General features: G+C 31.4%; 3 protein-coding genes across 4 annotated transcripts in view; 2 read left to right on the forward strand and 1 right to left on the reverse strand.

Annotated features, from left to right (window-relative positions):
* Positions 1-4,512, forward strand: part of LOC145249647 (putative ATP-dependent RNA helicase DHX34) — a 150,681-nt gene extending 146,169 nt beyond the window's left edge. For both annotated transcript variants that reach the window (XM_080111412.1, XM_080111413.1), the window contains exons 26-29: positions 415-588; positions 2,783-2,885; positions 3,701-3,846; positions 4,345-4,512. In XM_080111412.1, the coding sequence (XP_079967538.1) occupies positions 415-588; positions 2,783-2,885; positions 3,701-3,846; positions 4,345-4,466 (545 nt within the window). In that variant the 3' untranslated portion in view covers positions 4,467-4,512. The remainder of the gene's footprint in view (positions 1-414; positions 589-2,782; positions 2,886-3,700; positions 3,847-4,344) is intronic.
* A 149-nt stretch (positions 4,513-4,661) lies between these two features.
* Positions 4,662-24,311, reverse strand: LOC145249649 (ELL-associated factor 2-like). The gene is made up of 8 exons (XM_080111416.1): positions 24,016-24,311; positions 15,597-15,691; positions 12,126-12,262; positions 10,191-10,348; positions 9,015-9,170; positions 6,225-6,266; positions 5,965-6,062; positions 4,662-4,820 (listed from the first exon to the last, which is right to left on the reverse strand). The coding sequence occupies exons 1-7, from the start codon at positions 24,095-24,097 to the stop codon at positions 6,019-6,021; spliced, it is 714 nt and encodes a 237-aa protein (XP_079967542.1). The 5' UTR covers positions 24,098-24,311; the 3' UTR covers positions 4,662-4,820; positions 5,965-6,018.
* LOC145249651 (nucleolar protein 8-like) overlaps positions 24,301-25,678 on the forward strand; it is a 150,507-nt gene continuing 149,129 nt past the window's right edge. Inside the window, exon 1 of the mRNA XM_080111419.1 lies at positions 24,301-24,435. The gene's annotated coding sequence lies outside the window, so the exon portion shown is untranslated. The remainder of the gene's footprint in view (positions 24,436-25,678) is intronic.

A 25,678-nucleotide genomic window follows, 5' to 3' on the forward strand; every position in this document is an offset into this window, starting at 1 on the left:
GGCTGGTGCACCAACCATTAGCCTCTTTGACAGGGTCCAAATCTAATCGGCCCCACACTCTCTACCAAGTCCGAACCCATATGTCCTTTTGCTAAAATGTTCCATCCCTTTGCTTGTTTTACAAATACTTTAATGAAATGTAGTCTGACGAACTCATAGCACTTGTGTCCCTTTCAACGTAAATACCTTCAACCAACTTTACAGTCAGCAACATTGCAACAATTTTTTCGGGATTTCATTTTAGTTAGATTAAATGGCCATAGATATTGTTAGTCGTTGGGATATCATCAGCACTTAAGACTTTTTGTTAGAATCTTTTGTGAATGCAAATAAATATTTTGCTTTTATAAATTAACATTTTTACATGTATTTAAAATAAAAATTTTATCTGATTAAGCATATTTTCTTTTTCAGAAAAAAATAACCAATCAAAAGAAGATTCTGCAATATCTGTTGAAGATGGAAAAAAACTTGAACGTGACCTTGCTGAAAACCTTGCTGAATTTCTTAAAAGAAAAATAATGTATTCGATCCGTCGAATAATGAAAGCAGAGGTAAAAGATTTATATGTTGGACCATCTGAAAGTGGTAAGTATTTACAAAATACTGTTGATCTAAAAATATGAAATTGTTATTCTAAAATAAAAATTCAAGACAAAATAGAGTAATCTTTTTAGTATTCATTACAAACTCATTGATTATGTAAAAATTAAAATTCAAGACAAAATAAAGCAATCTTTTTAGTATTCATTATAAACTCATCGATTATGTAAAAGGCAAAATGTGTGTGCATTTGTATGTCTCGAAAAACTTCCGCCGGACATGTGAGAATGTGACAAAATTGGTATCATTTCAAAGTTCGGCATCTTGAACAACAAATATCAAAAAATTTGCCACCACCCTCAACTGAGCAGTTTTCTACAAGGAAAGGTTGTTTTTTTCTCCAACATTTTTGCAAGTCATTGCCCCTTTTCAATTAACTACCCTTAATTCCCACGCTTGCAACTTCCAGTTTTACGATAGACGCATCGGCTAAGATGTTAGGTTTTTTCATCTTCTTTTATCCTTCGCGTTACGGGTTCGAGCCTGCCTGCCTACTACTTTTTTATTTTTAAAAACTCTCTTCACCTGGGCTGCCTACTGTTGTTTTGATTCCCTCCCAGGCACTCCCGCTACTACCACTTTTATTATTAACACCTCTCTCCACCAAGCTGCCTACTGTTGTTTCGGGGCACCTCTACACACCCGGGCAACACTGAGTAACTCCGTAGTCTATAATAGAAAAGGCAAAATGTGTATGCGTGTGTGTCTGCCAAAAGCTTCTGACAGACGTGTCAGAACGTGACAAAATCAGTATTGTTTTAAAGCTTAGTCACTCAAACAACAAATATTGGAAAATTGACCAAAAGCATTCATTCTTTAACCCTCAACTACAAGGGGGGGGGGTCACTTTTTTCATGATTTTTGTAAGTCATTCAAACCTTGTGTCAACGACGTCGTATAAAATAGGTTATTTCGAGCGCCTGTGACGTCAAAATCGCAGTGGGTGCATCGATAAAACCGTTTGCTTTTTTCACCTCCTTTTCCTTCTCTGCGTTACGTGCTCCAGCCTGCTTACTACTAAATTTTTTTTTCACAATCAAACAACACCCTCACATGCACTCAGGCTAGTCTATTATGTAAAAAGGAAAATTTGTTTATGGTATGTCTGTGTGTATTTGTATGTCTGCCAAAAACTTTTGACAGATGCATTTGACCGTGACAAAATTGGTATCATTAGAAAGATCGCTCGGATAAAAAATATCTAAAAATTGACCAAAAAGATTAATTCTGTACTGGTCAACTGGCCTGTTTTTTTGCAAGGAGGGAGTCACTTTTTGCGTCAACATTTTTTATAAGTCATATGCCTACCAATCTCAACATATGTTTATAAAATGCTATAAGTTGCTGAGGCCAAGACAGTTAACGTATTTGATTTTTTTTTTTTTTTTTTTTCCCCCACCTTTTCCTCTTTCACATTACAAGTTAGAGCCTGCCTGCCTACTGCGGCTAATTTTTTTTTGTGCTCGCACAGGTACTTACTGCTATTTTGATGAAAACATTTTTTTTTTAGTGGAGGGTTGCTCAATAGCCTTACTATACCACCTCTCTTCACCCAGACGAAGCTGGGTACCTCCGCTAGTCTATTATAAATCACAAACGTCAGTTTATTTGTTTGTATGTCTGCTAAAAACTTTCGTCAGCCACATCAGACTGAGTCGAAACCGGTACCATCTGAAAGAGTGATCCCTTGGATGCATAATATCTGAAGATTAGAAAAAAATTAATTCTGTGGTGGTCAACTGAACCATTTCTTGCAAGGAGGATCACTTTTCGCGATGCCATTTTCACAAGTCATACATGTGTAGCAAACTGAAAGTATGCTTAAAAAACATTATTTTGCAGTGTCATAAGTCGTCATGGTCCGATGGGCAAAAGCGTTTGCCAGAAATGTTTCTCCCCTCATCTGGTTCGAGCCTGCCTACCACAGCTAATTTTTTTTTTTTTGCAGTTGCACTCGCTGCTATTTTGAGTGAAAGAAAAGTTGTTTTCATTCATTTTTTTTTTTTTTTTTAAGGGGAAAAGGGTTCCAGCGCACAGGCTGCCGAAATATTTGGTGGGGCTTCCGTTCTTTTCTGGGAGTTGCTCAATATCCTTATTATAGCAGCTGTGTCCAAACCAAACATTTTATATGAATATCTTAATCCATCAGAAATGATTTATTTTTTATTACATTTTAAAGGAGCAGATATAGAGTTTGCGAAACTGATGAAATCAACTGACAATTATCAGCCACATCCCACGAAAGGAGGAGTCATTGTGAAGGATTTCATTGTTTACAACTGGTAAAGAAATTCCAAGATTTTGTTGATGTTATTTTTCAGAATAAAGAATTATGCAAAGTTTCATTTCATTTATATGTTAAAACTAATTCCTCATGGTTTGTAAAAATAACAGGAAATACTTCCAATTGAAGTCTTTAATAAAATTATATTTCCTATTTGTTCATGAAATCCTCCTACGGTTTGGGAGATAAAACCTGTAAACAAATATATTCTAAAAGTACATTATTTGGCTATGTATATATTTGTGTCAAAAAAAAAAAAAAAACTTTATTTTATTGGATTTATAATCTGAAAATAGAGATAGACCTCCCCTCCCATAAATGTTGCAAAACTATTCGGAACATATAATATACTTCATTTGAATCCAAGCAAGTATAACATTATTGTAAAGTCTGCATTTGTGTTTTACATCCACAAAAAGGAATTATATTTTATTTAAAACTTAAATAAAAATAGAAATCTTAATGGTTCAAGGCTTGAAGTAGGAATGCACAGGGACATATATTGATTCTCGAAAAAAAACGTTGGGTGTATCTTGAGAGCTTGAAGATTATAAATTTACCAAAATTTATTCCAATGAATGCCACTATACTCAAACCCTTCTCTTACAATCAATGTTAATCTTTGGATACTCACTCCAAAAATTGAATATTATATAAAATGAAAATGTATTATAGCATCATGGGATACGTGCAAGAAAAAAATCACTGTAAGTCAACTACTTGTTTGGGGTTTTAATATTTTTTTAATTTGAGCAATAGATAGAAAATGTTGCCTTTTAAAATGGTCTATTTTTATCTCTCCACTTCATCCAGTTTAAAGAATAATTTTGCAAGTGAACAGCAAATCAGTTCAATGCAACAAACCTGGATTTGCCCGAAATGTAACACAATTGTTTTCAACTGTTTTTTGACCAAACAGCAACATGAAGCAATTTGTGAACCGACCATTCATAGAACAGGTAAATGTTTATTGCCTAATGCCTTTACTCTAATTAATAAATAAAACAACTCATATTTGTTTTTCTCACAACTATGTGATTTGGCACATTAAATATTTTTAATAATCATATTCAAAATTAAAAGCAATATGAAGCAATTTGTGAACTCAACACTCATAGATCAGGTAAATGTTTTATTAACAATTTAACTTTGTTTCTTTTTTGTTTGTTTGTTTAATTTCTTTAATCTACTCTTATCATAAAAATAACCCATATTTATTTTTCTAATAACTATGTGACTTACACATTGAATATTTTAAAAATTTATTATCTGCTACTAATAATGATAATATTTGAAATAAAAAAAGCAATAACATTAGACTAAAACAATTTCTTTAAAAAAAAAATTCAATATAGAATTAAGTTTCTAAAAAACAAAAATTATTACAAAACTGAATCATAGTTCTAAAGATTTGATGGGATTCTGTTAAAATATAAAACTGACATTTTTGATTGCAGGAAATGCAGAGAACGAAGAAAGCAAGTCGAGTCAACATCGCCATTTTTTCTGTACTGATTGTCAAAAAGAATTTCTTTTGACCAACACAGAAATACTGAAACATAAAAAAAAACACATTTAAATAAATGGACGATTTTTTTAAAATAAATTTATATCTTTTAAAAAAAGATATTCAGTTTTCAAGTTTTATTTTAATTTAGTTTTTTTTTTAACCCAAATCACCACTTGACTGTCTCATAGTTTTCTGAAACTATGAGACAGTACTAAGATAAACTATGATAGTATGCTGAAACTATGAAAATAACAAAACGACAGGTTTTAAAGAATATTTTAATTGCTTTTATTGTAAAAACAATTCTTTTTGCCAGATCAAATGTTCAGCTGCCTGGATGGGTAGGTTAAATTATTGTACATAATTTGTGTGCAAATTCACACAAAGTTCAATTTCAGTATCAAGTCCATTTTGAAGAAATGTCTATAAAAGAAAGAAACAAAAATAATGTTAAAAATATTTGTCTTTGAGTAAAAAAAACTGGGAAATACTTCAAAATGAAAACATCATTGTGTTCGCAACAAATTATATGCAGTAAAACTCTGTATCCAGATTGTATGTTGGTATGAATAAAAAAAATCCCATTTGTTTATTTATATTTTTGCATAGGCATCACCATTTATCAAGGCCCAGAGACCACTCGAGGATAAGGGGTAAAAGTGTCCAGTAATAAATTTTTTTTTTTTTTTTTTAAGAACATTTAATTTTGAATTGGGGTTCTGGATTTTTGAGATGAGGATTGATTATTTGTTTCATTTGGATTCTTCGGATTATTGTTCTTATCTTGAGTGTGGATTGATGTAACCTCCAATGAAACGTGTACACTCGTGCATACAATAATACAAGCATATACAGTAAAACGCTTTATTAATGTGAAAATGAATTCGCTGTACATTGGCTTCTATTCTGATCCTTCTTTTGTAATCAGATCATTTCCTTTTTCTTTTGAACTGCCGCTTTGTTTGTCTTAGAGCTATAGAAAAAATTTGTGTTTTCCTTCTTTTCCTCCTCACTTTCTCTATCATGTTCTTTGTCATCAAAAAGGAAGTTGTCATTGTTGTTGGAGAGTCCTGTGTTCAGGGATTCTTTTCATTTGTGATGCGTGTAAAAATAAGTGTCACTTTTTTTTTTTTTTTTTAAATTATTTCACCTCAAACAAGGCACAGTACCACTAAGTTATAAGGGACTACTATTTGGGACCATATTTGCATGGATACTATGTAGGGAGTTGGATAGCAAGATGTCTGTTCACATTACACTCGAACTTCTGCATGTCTGTAGTCAGAGAAGCAAGGGCCTGGGAGGGAATTCCAAAGGAAGAAGCTATTTGAGTAGAAGGTTTTACAATATCTAGGGATTTCTACAGGGGAATCATTACTTATCAAGTGGTTAGTTTATATAGAATTTCTTTTAAGAAATTTTGTTTTTTCAATTAATTTTTCCACAAAATATCAAAAACATCTTTGCAAGATAAAATTATAAATAATTAAAATGGAGAAGAAAGTTTTGTTTTCTTCCCTGTTTCACATCTAAGTAAAAAATTAAAATAAAAAGGTAAGATACTAACCTATATGACATTCCTCCAAGCAGAAAGGGTCCGCATTTTTATCAAATAAATAAATTATTCACTGTCACTGCCAGATTCACTCAATCGCAAATCTTCACCTGCAAATATAAAAATTATTTGAAACATTTCAATTCAGAATAAAAAATAGTTAAAAAGGATGGAAAATATCCCACACCTGCTCCCATCAAGTTTTTTAAAGTTAAGTTTTTTTATGTTCTCAATCAGCTTTTATTTATGAAACAATTGAAAGAAATACTTACTCAGAGTACAAATATTTTTCACTGGTAATTCTGGAGGTGGTCCTAAAACAAAGATAAACAGTTTATATTCATCAACATTTATCTTCAAGTGGATGTGAACAGTTTAAAAAGAAGTGAAAATATTAAAGCAAACTTTGAGAAGAATCATTTTTTGGGGTTGAACATCTTTCCTTTACAAGAAAAGCAACAAAAACGGTTAATATCTAGATACAACAATTTTTTGAAGTGAACTAGAAATGCTAAAAAATGGCCACAAAATGAAGTTCACAGCAACTGTGTTACTTAAGAAAAATGATCAAACAGACCATTAGCATTTCTGATTTTTTGAAATGAGGATTGGTTATTCATATTATTTGGATTTTTCAGATTACTGTTCTCAGCTTAAGTTTCACTTTCATAACGTTTCAGTTGATGTAACCTTCGAACTCCGGAATATTTCTGCCAGCTTTCTATGCCAATGCTATGACCTTAAGCTAGTGCTTAACTTACCAGTCCACTCCAGAACACAAAGGATCACAAAACGAGGGAGGCATGAGCTCATCTGAGACAGAATATACAACAACTGGTGGAAGAATACTCCCATTAATTCCACCGAGATAGCGAGTTTGTTCACGAAAGTATCCACTAATGAGACTCTGACAATGGTACGAGATAAATTGACTTTGAATACTTCACTGGAGGAAAGCAATGTTGACCTTCTGTGTAGAAATTGCATACTTCATGATGGGATCTAATAAATATCGGCAGGAAAAAGGTCTGGCAATGGGATCACCATTGTCCCCAGGACTGGCCAATGTATATATGGAATACTTTGAGGAAATAACATTAAAATTCAACACCACTAAAGCCAACAATGTGGTTGACACATTCATACTCTGGCTCCACCAGGAAGATGTTCAAGCATTACTAGACCATGTGAACTTTATCTGTCCATTTATACAGTTCACGATAGAAAAAAAGAACATAAATTATCGTTCCTAGATGTGCTGATAACTTGCACAGGTCAGGGGTTTATGTCATCTGTATACCAAAAGCCAACTTTCACTGTACAGTACCTAAACTTCAACTCCCACCAAACATATAATGTAAAGAAAGGAATCATCCGTTGCCTACAACACCGAGCAAAAGCAATATGTAGTAACATCAGTGCATATCAAGAGAAGATGGACACTTTCAGAGAAACCCTTTACCGAAACAACTATCCAGAAAACATGACATCAGCTTCAAAAAATCTGGATCAACCATCAAAGGACACTACTCAAAAACTCACCACAATGTTTATACGATGCTTGTTGGAAAAACTTCAAAAGAATATGTAATCCCTATGACATCACATTAACTTGTGGAAGTTAAGTCATCTATGAAAAAATGATGACTAAGAATTGTGTCTAAGATCCCATGTAAATGTGAAAAGCTATACAAAGGTGAGCCATGTCATCCACTAAAACTATAGTTAGAAGAAAATCAAAAAGTTGTAATGTGTAGAGAAATTGAAAAGTATGGCTGACCATATATGAAGGGAAACAATCTATCTTTACGGGACAAAGTAAAAATTATAGATAGAAAAGAACAGAAGAGAGTAAGACGACTCGAAGAAGCAGCTCATGTTAAGTGACGATCAATTACTAAGTAGATCTAGTGAAGAATTTAACACTGTATAGGAATTGTTAATATAAATAATGGATAATATATAAATATAATAATATGTAGCAATAAATAGGAATATTTACATCTAGAAATGTAATAGGCTTAAATTCGTAATTTCCTGCAAGGATCTGTGGCGCAGTGGTTAGAGTATTTTGAAAAATTTAATTGTAAAGTTATATTCTCCTAAAAGTTCAAGGTTAAAGGTGTGGGCATACAATTGCAAATTACTTAGAACCTTTATCCAATCATGGCTGGCGGAACGGGAGCATGCTACTCCTGTTAAGTAAATAAAGTATTACATTCGAAATTCTGTGCAGATTCCCAAGTTTGACAAGATATACCTGAGGAAAGTCTGGTTACATCAACTGAAACATTGTGAAAGTGACACTCAACAGTAGTTCGAAAAATACAAATAATATAGATTATCAGCAATTTTCCAACAGTAGATGGATCAGAAAAAGATATATAACACCTAAAGGAATTATTATTAATGTTTTCAGATTCACAAATATTTCCCATCTGTGTTAGATCCCCCACTTTCAAGACATACTCTCCTTTAAAACCTGTTAACTAAAAACATGTTCTTTTCTGTTGAAGGGAGGTGACATGTTAAGAGTTAGAAATAGGAATATCTAAAGTGCATATGTGAGGGAAGAGGGAAATAGGAAGTCATTTTTTGATGAATCAGAAGTTTTGTTTTTTTTACCTTCCCTATTCATTGCTTGATGTTTAAAGAAAAATTTTTCAGAGGAAAAGGAAGTAAGACAAAATAATACACAGAAAAGAGAAAGAAAGATACAATGAAAAAGAGAAAAAAAGCAAATCAAACTTCTCATAAAAAAAATTTTAAGTAGGAATCCAGTTTTTTTTTTAATGCATAAATTAAAACTTGTCTTGATGACAATCCATGATAGCTTGTATTCTACAGCATGCAATGAAAACGACTTTACAAAAAAAGAAAAAGTAGTTTTAGTTTTATTTGAGACTATTTTTTGCAATTGAAATAATATATTTTTAAAAATAAAAATACAACCTCCATCCACAAATGTGGTTATGATTAAAAAAACATTTAACCAATTTCAACTGAAAATAACAAAGTTGCTTTAAAAAGATGATAAAAATTCAGAGTTAAGCTCAAACTACCTTTATTATTTGTTTCGGGTTCCGAATCTGATTGGTCTGACTCACTTTCACTTGATAAATCACTACCACTTGAAGAAGAAGATCCACTGCTGCTGTCAGACATGTTGGCGGTCACTGGTTGAGTATTGGGTACATTACACACACCATTTAACCCATCTGTCAAAAAAATAAAAATGAGAGTAAAAAAAAAAAAGGTAATCTGTATAAATTTAAAATAGTTTAATTGAACTACATACAGCAATTTTACCTTTTCCCTCAAATTTTTTTTTATTATTTGTAAAAAAAATATATCTCACCAGTTGTATGTACACAATATTGCCTGCATTTTCAAGTAGTCTGGTATTGTTGGCCAATAAATCAATTATTTTAACCAAATTGTTATAAAACTATAATTTACTAGTATATAAAAATGAAAGTTCAGTTCAGGACAACTTTTTGAACTTGAGATTAGGATTGCTAGACTATGAAAATTGATAGAAATGGATATGACATCAAATGGTTGGAGAGCAAGGAGAGAAGTTTTCAGTTCTTTGGAAGCAAACGTTAATTTAAAGGATAATTGAACAGTGATTATCCATCTCTCTCTGTCTCCTCCACTGCTGGTCAGTGGTTTGAAACAAAGATCAAGTTGAATAAGCCTATTCTATTGTTCAACAATTTTGTCTTGACTTTTTTGAAAGTATAAATAAGGAAATTTGAAGCAAGATCTTTATCAAGGATAATCACAAGAGTGCGTACAGGAAGAATAACCAGTAACCAAGGTATGAATACAATTTAATGTTTTTGTCACAATTGCAACAACATGCTTTGCTGCGCATATAGAATGAAGTTTAAATGCAATGTAAATGTTTCCACATTCTTTTAAAATTTCAAAATGTTAAAAAAAAAAAAAATAAGTTATTCTTTAATTTTTGAACTATTATCAAAAAATTAAAATGGTTGATTTGTTCTGGATATTCGTAAAACAATTGAGTTTTTTTAAGCAATTTCTAATATAAGCAAACAAACATAATTCGAAAGACAAGAAACAATTTTAGTAATATAGAGATGATCTTAACTCATTTATAATTGTTTCGGTGAAGATTTAACAAATATTCAAACATTTTTCATTAGCACAATATTTAGACATCACAAAAAATAGTTATTAAATGCTGCAAATCAAAACTAAATTTTTACCTCTGTTTTCTGGTTCAATAGGTGTGAAAGCAGATGAAGATTCTTTGATTGATGATGGGCTGAACTGGGATAGTTTTCCTCCTTTGGGGGGAGATGTCTTTTTACCTGAGTCAACAGGTGTAACAGGCCTAATTGACTGACGACTTGAGCCTTCAGCTCTGTAGAATAGATAAAAATAATGCAATCAATTCACAAAATAAAATTAATATCATTTGAATTGTTCAAACTCCTGTTATCATTTTGGTGGTGATTTTCATAATGTTTTGACTGATGTAACCTCCCACCTTCTTCAGGCATATCTTTTTGAAGTTGACAAACTCGATAACCTGTATGTATCCGACATTCTTGTCCTGTCAGACATGACCAGGTAAAAGTACTAATTTTATTATTCTTAGCTTGTAGCAACAATTGAGTCTTTAACTTCTTGAAGATGTTCACTTGGAACTGATTCTAACCATTACAAATAAATACAGGTTTCCAAATTCAAAACATGCATCCCAGGAAGTTTGTTCGTTACATTGTTCCAACTGTTATGGATATCCAACTGTTGTGGATATACAACTGTTGTGGATATCCAACTGTTGTGGATATCCAACTGTTGTGGATATACAACTGTTGTGGATATACAACTGTTGTGGATATCCAACTGTTGTGGATATACAACTGTTGTGGATATCCAACTGTTGTGGATATACAACTGTTGTGGATATCCAACTGTTGTGGATATCCAACTGTTGTGGATACACAACTGTTGTGGATATACAACTGTTGTGGATATACAACTGTTATGGATAGCTAATGAATAGGTTGAGAAAAAAGTTTTTGCTCAATTTTTAATTTCGAATGATGTATTTTCAAACAAGTTTTGTTATAATTCCTTTACTTTATCATTTTAGAGAGTGTTTTTTTGCTCTTTCTAATTGTTTATATTAACAATCGTTTTAAAACAATTATGTCTTCTTTTCAGAACCTTAAATAAAAGATGGTAAAAAAAAAAAAAAAAAAGCAAATTTACACAATTTTCTTATTTCAATTTAAGCTAAGCCGAAAAGCTACTGCAACAGCTTGCAATATCAATGAAGCATTTAGCCTAGAAACTATTACTGAACACACAGCACAATGGTAGTTTAAGAAATTTTGTGGTGACGACAAGAGTTTTAAAGATAATGAGAGTAGTGGTCAGCCATCAGATCTTGACAACTGTTTGATAACTTGCTTCTGAATTAGACATAACATATACAATGACTTGATTGGAAAGACAAAAAACTTGATAAATGGGTGTCTCACAAATTGAACGACAACCAAAAAAATGTTATGAAGTGTCATCTACCCTTCTTTTACACAACAAGAACGACCCTTTTCTCGATCAGGTTGTGATTTGCCATGAAAAGTGAGTTCTTTATGACACTTGGCGATGCTCAGCTCAGTGGTTAGACGCTGACAAAGTTCCACAACACTTCCTGAAGCCAGAGTTGCATCAAAAGAAGATCACACTATCCATGTGATCTGTGACAGATCTCATCCATTACAATTTTTTGACTGCAGGCGAAACCATTACGGTGGAGAAGTACTGTCAACAAATGGATGAAATGCATCAGAAACTTCGACAACAGCACCCAGCATTAGTAAACAGAAAAGACTAAATTCTCCTCCACAACAATGCCCCACCATACTTTGCTAAACCAATCCTGCAGAAGTTGAAAAAATTGGGCTATGAAACTGCCTCATCTGTCAAACTCTGCAGACCTTTCAATTACCAACTACATCTATTAAAACCGCAAGAACTTTTTTGTCAATCTGATACCATGATAAGAATAGTAATCCAATTAATTCAAATATAATACTGAATAAGGTTTTCGATTTAAAAGAAAGAAATTAAATTGAAAAGCAAAAACAAAAAAAAACAAAAAACAAATAAAAAACTTGATATCTAACCTGGTTTTTTTAATTTGAATTGTATTTGACAACTTTTCCAACGTAACCGTTCCAGTCTGCTTATCAATTATTAAGACACATTCCTTTGGACAAGGTCGCCTATTGCCTTTATAGACTGTATGTGTTGTGCCAGAACCCTGCAAAAGTAAAAATAAAAACTGAACAAAATGGAAATTGAAGAGTAAAAGTTCTTCTAAAACTCAATTAACAAAGTTAACATTTTATGGATAAGCAAATCAAACATTTTGTTTTCATGAAATGTTTGAAAAATTTAATACTTTCTATTTAACGATAAGCTTTTATGTATTTTATATATACTGACTTTATCTTAACTCCATGGCCGAGAAGCTCAAATATAAAATAAATATAGAAGAAAATTACAGACCCTCTCACAAAAAAATAACTTGATTTCGTTAATATAACACCTTGCAAGACTCAAGTTAAATTTTGTTATAATTCTATATTTTTATCTATCTTTGGGTTTCTAGGCTGTGCGCTTCTTAATAATGTATGCATAAAATAATAAAAACCTGATCTCATCAAATACAAAGTATAACATAAAAGAATGTTTCATTATATATATATATATATATATATATATATATATATATATATTCGTGGCCTGGCAAGGCCACAGGGAACATAACCAAACAAACAAAAAAAAATCCTAAGCAAAATTCATCTCAAAGCAGCAAAACTGAAGCTGGCCTGCCAAAACAGTAGACAAATTTGGGCATATTTTATTAGTTTGAAAGTATAGGTTCTTTTTAACCAATTGTCATAAAATTTAAACCAAAGAATATTATAATCTTCAAAAAGCCTGCAAATGTTCATGTAGTTTTGTCCCTTTGAACCAAAGATATGATCATTTCAATATTCAGTTTGGCTATGAGTATAGACACACACACACACACACAACCTTTTTTGGCAATTTTTATAAGTTCCAAATCTCAGCAACTATTGATCAGAATTTAACAAATGAAGGCTTGTTGGAAAGGTAATGACCTAAATTGTGTATTGAGCTATGTGACTTTTGCCCTTAAGGTCACACACCCAGGGGATCATCCATCATCCAGAGCCTATTTTTGACACTTTATTACAACCATAAATGTTTCAGCAAAGGTACAGTATTTTTTCACCCTCCAAAAATCTTTTTTAAATTACCGCTATTATAGATTTTTGAGGGTGCTGAAAACGAAAATAACGTTTAAAATTCCAGGAAACGAGTAGTTTCCAAAATATGAAGAAATTATAGTTCCATTCAGTCATTTGTTTGCCTAGTTTTGCATATGAATTACAAATTATCTAATATCAAAAACGCCTTGACGGAGGGGTGACTAAAACTTGCTGTTATGGTTTCAAATGATCCGAAATAACAGCAAGGGAGACTTGATTCCAAATATTTCTCACATATTATATATCCCCTCTTTGGTTTTCATATATAAAATAAATTTCACAGTGTATAAGGCTTATTTGATACTGGAGATATTCAGAATCGTACATTATTTCCAAAAGAGGGGGAGATATAACATATGAGAAATATTTGAAATAAGTCTCCCCTTGCTGTTGTGTAAAATAAAAATAACAATTTTTCTTTATTGTAAGACTTTTTGAAAACAAACATAGACGTCAATATTTTTGGAAATATATGTTATGTCTGTGACATGAAAATAATGTTTTCTTTTTAAACAAAATGTAGAATTCAAAATGTGGTGCATTTATAGTGTTTTTTGTTTATTAATATCAACATTATTTACAAAGTTTTGTTGCGAATATGATACATAATATCGAAATTAATTGAAAAGAAAAAAAAAAACAAAAAAACACTCATTCCATTTCATAAACACACCAGATATTTTGAATTCTAATGTCTAAGCTTCATTTGAAAATGAACAAAAACATCACAGATGCATTTTCAAATATTGACTCCTATGTTTGTCTTCAAATCAGTCATCTTGAGAAAGTTGTTTGAAATGAAGACGAAAAAATGATGAACATTTTATTTGGATTTTTCCTTTCATTTTCCATCATGTTGAATCAGTATTTCCATAATCATATATATACACACACACACACACACTGACACATCTTTTATGTAAAGTCGATTATCCCCTATTTTTTTTTTTTTAAAACCCGAATAGATTTATTAACAAGAGCTATCTATTATTATTGTTTTCTAAGTCAGTTTGGGAACATATTGGTCCATATTGTTAAAAACAAAATATTTATCTTCAATTTCAGCAATTTAACCCGGATCAATATTTTGTTTTTAGTCATGAATAAAGAGTTTCTACTCCCTAATTCAGATGTACTTCTACTCTACCCATCGACACTGGAATGGAATTAATCAGACAAATATTTTAAGATTTAATATTGAAAAAGAGAAATGGCATCATTTTGAAAAATATTTTGGTTGGATAAAATAATTTTTCATGCTAATTAAATGAAATTATTTTTTCTTGCAAAGAACATATATAAACATAAAAAAACAAAAACAACTGATAAACCGGGATCAAATATTGATTTTATAGGATGAAAATTATTGATGACAAAAATAGACAAACTGGCTGATCTTATTATTTAGGTAAAAAAAAAGAAAAATGTACAGAACAGATTTTACATTATCACCAATTGAGCTGACATCTCCACTTTCATTGAATTGTGAAAATAATTATCTCTAGGATTTTCATATCTTTTGCTTCTTAATCACATTCTTCGTTTTCAGTTCAGTTCTGTGGCAAGTTCATGAAATACAATAAGTCATTGGTTTTTGTCTTTCCTTCTTTTGCTCTTGTCTTTTCTTTTTCCCCCATTTGTAAAAGTTATGCAGAAATAAAAGAGCAACAGGTTTACAACTATGTTCACAAAATAGGTCAGCTGACCAGATTATAATTAATAACAATAGTTAAAAAAAAAATTCATTGACATGAACTGGGTTCTAAGGTTGCAAACATGACAAGAGTCATGTGCTCGCATCATCATCATAAAGTGAAACAATCCTTGTTACAAAGATTATACTCACACACATATTACAACTGAAACGAATACAGAAATGCATACACACAATATAAATCAATAAAATGAAAAGATCCAAATCCTCTAAACACACTTTCTCTATTTCACATCGTTTCTCACGCATGCATCTAAAAGAAGTGGCCAAACTAAACCAAGACATTGTTGAACATGCATCTGCAGAGTTTGAATAATTCGATTATGTTAAGATATTCTTGCTACTATCAGTGGCATGTTCAATAAACCAATTTGATAGCCATGCAGTTTCTACTTGTAATTTTGTTTCACTGAAAAGAGGTTTCATGTGATTATTTCGTGGTGCTCTTCTATTTTGTTACTTTATTTCAAGATTTCCAGAAAAAAAATTAAGAGAAAAATTTATTACTGAAAGGAAAAACTGTAATTCCAATTGAATGTAATCACATGGTTTAGAAAAGAAATTAGAAAAAAAAAACTTACTTCAATATGAGGTACAGTAACAGTAACTTTGTTTTTTTCACCAACTTCTAAAGCAGCTTCTTGAGAGACATCAACTGAGGCTGGTTTGAAATCATCTGCAAAAAATGTTCCAAGATATGAATGACAACTTGAATCCAGAAAATTCCATCTACTAGATAAGCCTTAAAAGATGCCACCCATGGAATCACTAATAAAATTGTAAACTTTTTCTACAATTCAACCATATTTTGCAAAAATCAACTTTAATCCATATCTGACTTGTCCACCAAGTTTAAGTCAGTCATCGGTATTTGCTTTATTGCTATTCAATGATATGCTCAGATACAATATTCAACATTTTCAATAACTGTTTAAGTTGTCTATCAGAAAAAAATCCAAGTCAAAAACTTTAATTGATTACCTTTGTATTCTATCATCAAATGAGCTTTTAGTCCGTTTTAATTGATCCACATTTAGAAAAGAAAAATCTACTTTATCTTTACTGTGCTACAAATCATATTACAAAGATTCAATGTGGCAGCAACTGAAACGAACCTATACGAGCAAAATTATGCTTTTGTGTCATTTTTGTATGTTAGACAAATTTTCTAATTTCCAAACTTGAATGATTGTGATGTGTTATAAAAATAAATTTGGTATCATTGTTTTTTTCTGTTGCAAAGATATGTGTCTTTATTTTAAATGTTTTTAGATATAATGAAAATAAAAATTTCATTTGAGATAACTAATCAAAACCTCTTCAGATAGGAATCAGCATTTATTTAAAATGTGAAAAATAATTTCAAACAAAAATTTGATGCATTCCAATTGCTTTGTCGTTTTGTGTCCACTATGTATTTAATAAATTCATAAAACTTGATATTGATATAATTCAATTGAAATGAGTAATTAGCTGATTAGCCGTTTCTCTTTGCCATAGTCTGAGAATGTATTGTCTTGATCAATTCGTAGGCTGCTTTGTTGTTATGTGATTGACTTAGGTTGTGAGCAAACAAGCTAAAATAAATGTTTGCATACAAAACAACAAAGACATTTGTGTGTTAAAAAAATATACTTTCTTATAACATAACTAACACGATGGATTCATTTCTTAACTAAAATGTAAAATTTAAGGCTTAAAACCTCAAGGCTTACATTCTTATTTCAACTATTTTGCTACTGCTTTCCATCTCAGAAATATATTCCTAATCCAACACAATCTTTAGATATTAGATTTCATCCCAAAAACAGGAGCAAACTACATGATGTTTCAATATTGTTTTGATAATTCAAATTATCCAGAATTTGCTGATGCCTATCATTATGTGCCACAGATATGACTGTTTCAAATACTTTCAACAAAACTAATATCATTAGTCAATGTATGACACCAATCATGGTGCCATATAATTAAAAAGAAATAAAACATGCTTTTATCTGTGTTTTTCATTAACCATGGGTTATTGTGTTTTTAAAATCATATCCTTGCCCTAACAACAAAATATGACTTTTTGCAAAGTTTTTATTTGCTTTTTATTAATTTCAACATGCATCTACATAATGTTAATAGTTAACATCTCCTTACTAGCATTCATTTATTAATTTAAAATGTTAGAAATAATTCTTTTTAGAAATATTTTAAAAAATTGTTTAGGTCAGAGACTCTTTAGAGCATATTATGAACTTGGAGTTATCTCCCTGGAAAGTCTTTGATATTTTTTTTTCAATTTTCTTAGAAAATTTTCTAGCTGAGGATGGAGCATCCTATCAGATGCCAGACATTCACTCACTATCTCATACAATCCAACTGAAAGATCTTTTTAAGATTCTGTCTCTTTATGTGCAATTGTTCATGTATACAATTTTTATCTTACTGTTTTCAGTAAAATTTTTTAGTTTATTGGCGTTAATCATGAGTTCAAACAAAAATAAAACAATATTGTAGTAGCAGCATAATTAAATGGTTGGTCTAAAAACCAAACTCATCACACAGATTTGGAATCGGCACGTTCGATCTGATCCTTATTGATTGGAGAAGTTAAGGATTGTATTCAAATATGAAAGAGGAATGCATTAAAAGCTTATTGAAGAACAACAGACTGAAACTTTGGTATGACTGGCAGTTCCGTTAGTGAGGAAAAAAAAAACTATAAAAAAACATTGAGTCTATAGTTGACATTACAATAATAATAATAAAAAAAAAAACTGGCATCAAACTTTCCAAATCAAGTGCAAATGTGTGAAGAAATGTTTCATTAAGGTGTTCAATTATAACACGTGGTCAGAATGTAAAAGGAAACTTTTTTGATTTGGGAAATCATGAAATAGACATTATTTGTGACTGGTTTAGAAAACTTCTTGTGACTGCAGCATGTTCAGGTGTGAAATTTGTTGTTGCAAATATGTTCTAGAACACGTTATTTCTAAATGACACCTTTCAAAGTTTGGCAGGTAACAATTGAAATGAATGTAATATTTTTATGAGGTTGTTGTTTCAAGTTTTCTAACTAATATTGAAACTGATGAGATCTTTAAACTTGCATTTGTCAATTGACTGAATTATTCAGAGTGATATTTGTCAGCTAACAATACCATTGAATGTAAATTGTTCTTGGAATTTCTGAATTTTCTCTCATAAAATTTGTATCATCTTAAAGAATTGGAAAAGAAAACAAAATTTCACTTGGAAATGTTTTATTTATAACATCAGAGTAGTTTTTCTCTATTTTCTATATTTCAATTGGTTGTTGCTATGCTAAAACAAGTAGAAGATCCTTTATGATGTCAGAAATAAAATGGCAGTCATAAACATATAGCATGTGATTTATAGGGTCACAGGTAAATTATATATATACTATACTAGTGAACCAACTAGATTTGAAGGGCTCAGCATATTGAACATTGAATAATATCACAATTTTGTGACATCACCCATAAAAAGGTGAATGGCACAAATAATTACAAAAGAGAAGGAGGAGGTGGAGAAAGAAAAAAAAAAAAAAAAGAAAACAAATGATTATTATATAAAAAATATATATTTACTTGAAATTATGATTTTTTTTTTTTTTACACAGGCATCACCACATTATCAAGGCCAAGAGACCACTCGAGGATAAGGGTTAAAGAGTGTACAGTAGAAATTGGACAATATAGTAATCATTAGTAATGGAAATTCGGTAAATTTGTTAACTTATTTGGAACAGCTCATCAAGAACTTGTTTACGTTAGACTTGAAGACAACCATATTGTAGTCAGCCGGAAAGCAGGAAAACGGAAGACAATTCCACAGGCGTGCAGTTCTAAGAAAGAAGCTTTGTTCATGGAATCTACGTGTAGATCTTTATTAAAAAAAACATTCATCCTTAATAATATCCATTTCAAGTAAATATATTTTTGTAAAAACATTGTGGTATATATTTTTTCTCTTCAAAACATTCTCTATTTAATGGTACATTGGCAAAATTAGGCTTTCTAAAAGAAAATTTTTAATTTATTTTTAAAGATTTTAAAAGTAGTATTTTTTATTAAAATAATGAAAAAAAAATTATGCTAAGCTGAAAAATAATAAATAATGTATTAAGACTTTTAAACATAAAAGATGAAAAATTAAACACAATTCGGATTTTCAATCTCAGATTTTGAAAAGCAGCTGTTTTTCTTTTTCTACAATCTTCACCCACCTCCACCTCCCGATAGGAAGTGCATGTTCAGTTTTGGCTTTTTATATTTAAGGGTATGAGTAACCACAAATGAAGAAGGGGGGGGGGTATATAGGCGATATATATATATATTATTAGTGGCCTGGTACGGCCACAGGGGAGACAACCAAAGCAGCAAAAGTGAAATTGGCTTGTAGGACACTATATATACAAATGTAGGCATATTTTATTAGTTTGAAAATATCGGTTCTTTTTTATCAATTGTCAAAATTTTAACCACAGAATAGTATTATAATCTTCAAAAAGCCTGCAAATTTTCATGTAGCTTTGTCCCATAGAACCAAAGATATGAGTATTCCAATATTCAATTTGGCTACAAGTATAGATATATTCATAGATATATCACCTTTTTTGGCAATTTTATAAGATCCAAATACCAGCGACTATTGATCAGAATTTAACAAATGAAAAGGTAATGACCTGAATTGTATATTGACATTTGCCCTTAAGGTCGCACATTAAGGAGATCGTCCAGAGCCTATTTTTGGCACTTTTTTACAGACATAAAATGTTTCAATCATAGTTATTTGTTTTCCTAGTTTTGCATATGAATTACAAATTATCTGATATTTCCCCAAAACCTCTAGCCTAGATGGAAGGGTGGGGGGCCTAAAACTTGAAACTGAAACCATAGCAGCAAGTTTTTGTCTCCCCTCCATCAAGGATAAAGGTTTTGGCAATATATATATATATATATATATATATATATATATATATATATATATCGATTATGAAAAACAAATTCCACTTTTATAAAGTTCATTCTTCACTTAATAATCGGTGAAAATTTCATATTGATTAGAAAATTACCCGATTATATTTTTTTGGTAGATTTTTGAAAAGAGACTCCATCAAAACAAATTTTACAGCCCACCTCCATTTTGGAGGTGGGCTGTAAAATTCGATATTTTAGCGGATTATGCCATTCATTTTGTATACCAATTGCAGATATGTCCTCAATCAATCAGTCAGGCAGACGACTGGCCATTTTAATTTTTTGATTTAATGGTTCTGTTTTGTCTCAGGTTTTATTTTGAAAACGAGTGTTTTGCTAATCACCTGGGAAATGCCGATGGAGCTGCTCAGGCATTTCTGGTAGGCCACTAAGCGCCAATCCTAGTGCGTTGGCTTTTCAGAACCACCCGATTTTGTGTCTAACCTCTTGAAGAGGGTGTGAATAAAATACAAGATGTATATAGTTTGATTGGAAAAAATATGACTCACTGAGTCACATATTTAGCTTGAGCTCGTGTTTAACTGAACAAAAAGTTTGCAAAGTCAACAGAAAAATGCTTAAAATTTGTTCCCCCACCCCTCAATAGTTATACTTATTATATAATGCTATCAGATCAAGAAAATGGATGATACTGCCTAGTGGTACTAAAATGGTCGATCATTTTATTTTTACGTTAAATTTAGATATGAAACTGATTCTTCATATTAAATAAATGTTTTTTCTTGTTTTTCTATCGCTTTTCAGGCTGTTTATATGTGATTGTCTAAAAAAAAAAAAAGAAAAAAAAGTAGAATCTCTTTTGGGTACTACAGAATTTGAACCAAACTTTTTTTCTTTAACTCTAATCTAAACTCATCCTAACCCAAATTTTAAATATAACTTGGTAAAAGTCGGTTCAAATTCTTTACAAGCAGCCTCTTTAGGAGGCGTGAATTAGCATATGGTGTAAGGGTATTAGATAGTATTGTACTTGTACCCCTCATATTAATTACTCACACCCCTTTCTATTGTTCCAGAGTGTAACCAGCAGCGCATTCTTTTCCACGTCATTTTCCCAAATTTCATATGAACTTGGGAGGAGCGGGATATCTGTTGGACCAAATGAAGCTGCGGTCATCTTGTAAATATTCTACATAATAATACATATATTGGAATGGGACATACCATTTTGTTAAAGCTTAAGTGGAATCTAGTCATCAGTTAACATCAGAAATTTGGTCGTCGCTACTCATGTTGTGGAAAAGAAAGCAGCGCATTCTTAGGAGCCGGAAGGAATTGGTAACCCGAAGATCGTCGAGTCCCTCCTCCCAAGACTATTAGACCAGTGCTCAGTAGAGGCCTGCACCTTCACTTGCCTACTAGTTCCTTTCCCCTGTCTGCTCATAGGAAGGTGTGTCTACTCATCTAGGTATCATTTTACAGAATATTTTAATGTGTATTTTGTACGATTAAAATTAGGCACCGCCAAAACTGGGGGGGGGGGCAGGTAAGTACTTTTTGACGGACCGTCTTTTTAAAAATCTACCAAAAATCTGATAATTATCCGATTATTAAGAGAAGAATGAACTTTATAACAGTGTACTTATTTTTCATAAACGATTTTTATATATATATATATTTTTTTTGCTTACAACCCCCCCCCCCCCCGTTTTGAGGGGGTACAAATATGCTTAATATAATTATCTGAAACTGAACACAACATATTGTGTTGTAAGGGACAGAATTATAGATTAAAAAACTTGTTTGCATACCTTATTTTGACGTCTGAATATCAGAACTTCGATTGTGTTTAATTATCCCGCTTTTGAGTTTTGAAGTGTGAAATTCGGTGAATATGTTAAGTAAAATAATTAATTTAAGTTAAGCAAAAAAAAAAAAAAAAAAAAAAATTTTTTTAATATTTATACGAAAAAAGCCATTTTAAAATCTTTGATAAATAAATTAACAATTTTTTTTTAGCGAGCCGAATAATGCATACCATTATTAAACAGGGCATGCTTTGAAGAATCGATACAAAAAAAAAAAAAAAAAATTCGATAAATATTGTGCCCTTTGTGTTAAAAATAGCATCATTTTTTCGATCCCGTTTGAAAACGCTTGCTGCCTTTCGACTACGGTGGATCAAACGCGCTGAAATAATTTTTTATTCTGCTTTAAATTCCCCCCCCATTTTGGGGAGCCTGGCCCCCACACACATACACATTAAAAACCAAACTCATACAAATGGTCACCCATCTGGTACTGGCCAGCCTTAGCGTTAATAATACATTGAAATTTTCGTCACTGAAAAATAAGTTTTTTTGGCTTGTTTGGTCTTCCATAGTTTGCTTTTTATATACTACAAACGTAAACAATGTCGATCTAGCCTCTAGATAGACGCGAAGTAACTGGTTGCCTATATGAATAAGTGGAATTATTTGAAATCCAGGTACTTTTATTATAATATTTTTGCATATTCTCATAGAAAATCATCCTAAATCTTAATTAATTATTTCAAAAACCTTTTTTTTTTTAAATATTTATGTACGTTTTTTGTGCAAGACAAAAAATGTCAATTGTTGGGAAATTTTAACATTTAAAATTTAATTAAAAATAGTAGAAAAAGTTTTACATTATTCAGTTTTCTATATGATAAAATACAGGGTTTTATCTTTCTGGAAAAAAAAAAGTTACTCAGAAATAATGGATTTTAATAAATGTAATTTCGTTTTAAAAAACAACAACAACTTGATGTTTCGGCCATTTTTGGCGGTGCCTAATTAAAATAGACAAAGGAAAATATATTTGGGGGAAAAAATCATTTACTAACTAATAGTTATTAGTCGATCGATCTACCTAGAATCGACTTAGAACATACTCAAACTTTAACACCCGCCAACTAGAACATTATCAACAGAAGCTGGAGAATAATGTAGAAAGCTATTTCACCAATAATTTTGGTATTTATACAGTTTGGGCAAGATCAAAGTGTAGTGTCTGTTCTTCAGATGCTGCACTTCTATTTCTTGTTCTCTTTCAGTGGAGGAGAGATCCTTCACGACTGAGACAATTTTTATTTTTGTACCTTTTCTCCACGTTAAAAAACGACCCTGGTGTCTAACTCTGTCCCGTGGGGAGGCATAGTAAATAGGTACAGTTTAATCAAGACATTAAAAAAATGAAAATATCGAAAAAAGGTGTTGGAAAAAAAAAATCATATAACTGAGAGTAGCTAACCTGAAGTGAGGTTGCGAAAAAATTACAATCTTCTTCGCGACCTTCTTTCAGGTCTTGTAACCACAGTAACATACAAAAACAAAAAAAAAGAATGAAGGGGGAAGGTTTTCATAACAATTACCTTACTCTATTAGTATAAATAACCACAAAGCTATTGTTCTTCTTGGCTGTTGGAAGAGCATCCTCATCTCCAGCAGCTACACCTAGGTAAGTTATGTATTATTTACTATAAAGGATATATTGTACGTATCCGTTTTGAACTGAAGATCTCCGAAAAACAATTTCACTTAATTTGATCGAGTAGTTTTGTTTGGGTTTTTTTTTTTGTTTTTACAGTGGAAAAACACGTTTTTATGAGAGCGCGTTGAAGGCAGACATCTTGAATTTTTTGTAAATTTTTGTTTGAATTTTAGAAACGCCACGACGATATAACTCCAGTTAAAGCGCCAACACTCCCTCCCCATCTTTAATACTAGCTTTTCTTCCCAAAAATCGAACCTTTTGCTCGGTATCATAACAAATTGTTTTTTCGCTGTAAAAAAAGGTACTTGATGAAATTTTTTTCCGGGGAACTCCATTTCATAACGAATACGTACAATTTAAACTTTGTTCGATATTTTCATTTTTTTAATGTCTTGATTAAACTGTACAAGTACCATAATTTTTAACAATTATGTTTTAATTTTACGGTTTAAACAACGATTCTTTTTTTTTTTTTTTTAAGAACAGTGGCTCTCACACAAAACAAGAATAACTTTGTATCACTTACATCTTATGGAATGGAAGGCGACACGTGGATTTGTATCAAAACTTGCTCCAAGACGAAGTTCAAATTCATTATTTTCAGCCATTCTTTTTAAAACTTTGAATTAATTTACAACTCGTTCGCTATCACAGATTGAAAAGTTTTAGAATCTCATTTATGTCCGACGTCGTTCGTTGCTGTGGTGTGCTGCCCTAAATGAAACGGACTATAAAAACAAGAAATCTCTAATTGAAGATTTCTCATAAAAAGGGACGTAACTCCGGTTCGAAAGTTATCTTTTCTTTGAAAGGGAATCGCTCTCCTATTTATTCACGAGCCACTTAAAATAATTCGTCAATAACAAATTTTAAAGAAATACAAATGGAAAATTACTTGAAAACAATTTATTTATTTCATGTGTGATCTATTTAAAAACTCAAGCAGGTAAACATTACTTAAAAATATTGATACTATTTCTGCCGTAAGTAGAGACCGTGTGTGTGTGTGTGTGTGTGTGTGCGCGCGCAAGAGAGAGAGAGATTCCCTATATACTCTGAAGCAGCTGGGCCGACACAAATGTATTTTATGTGTCTAGAAGTGTTCTTAGATAGGTTTTGTACTGGAATGCCTAGGATAAGTATCGATAATCGAAAAAAAAAAATCAGATTAAAGAAGGGACAGTTCAAAGGTAACACCTTTACACTGCCTAACATCACATTTAAGAAGCTTTATCACCGCGCAAGCAGAAGGACCCGGCTTATAAAAATCAACAGTATGTTCTTTGATAAGACAGGGGCGGGTTCGAAGTGAATGTTTCGGTTTAAAGCACAATTGAACCCTGATACTTGACTTTTGCACTTTAAACTTAAATTTCAAGTCATTATAAAAAATAATTTTACAAAATCAGCAGCAGGTACTCTACAGTGCAAAGTAGACTACAATGTTTTGTGAACTAAGTCATCGCCGGAAGGTATGTAAAGCCCCCCCCCCCCCAGTGGACTGTGGTGGATCCCCGACTAGAGCAGGCAATCAATTAATTTGATTAAAAAGTGAACGATTTCACCGATTTTGATGACAATACAAGTATTGTAAGTGTGGAACATTCGTTGATCCTCATTCAATCCCGGGCAACGTCTGGTTTCCTACTAGTCTGCTTATTTTTCATTAAAATGAGTAGGTAAACCCAAATAAATTGTTTGACGAATCTCTAAATTATATTTCCTTTAAAATAATTTATGTTATCAATAATTAGGGTAATCGTGAAGAAAGAGAGAGCCTGTTTCATCGGTTTGACTATAGGTGGCGTTACTGTCTGTCCACCCCGTTACGGAAGCACAAAATGTATATAATGCCACCCTTGAAATAAAAATAAATGTTTTGGTTATATTTTAATTTTAAACGTTTTTTGTTTGTTTGTTTTTTTTGCAAACATATTTAATTTTTTTTTTTTTCAAACATGTTTACGTTTTTTTTTTGTTTTTGCAAACATATAAGTTTTATTTTTTTCAAACATTTACGTTTTGATGCTTGTTTATTTTCAAACATTTACGTTTTTTTTTGTTTTTTTTTTTGCAAGCATAAACGAAATGTTTTTGCTATATTTTTCTTTTAAACATATTTATGGGTACAACCGTTTTTCCGCGAGTATTTTTTACGCTCTTATGATTAAAAAAAAAAAAAAAAAATC

The sequence above is a fragment of the Euprymna scolopes genome, chromosome 28 (assembly GCF_053919585.1).
Source record: "Euprymna scolopes isolate OS-2025 chromosome 28, ASM5391958v1, whole genome shotgun sequence".
NCBI lineage: Eukaryota > Metazoa > Mollusca > Cephalopoda > Sepiida > Sepiolidae > Euprymna > Euprymna scolopes.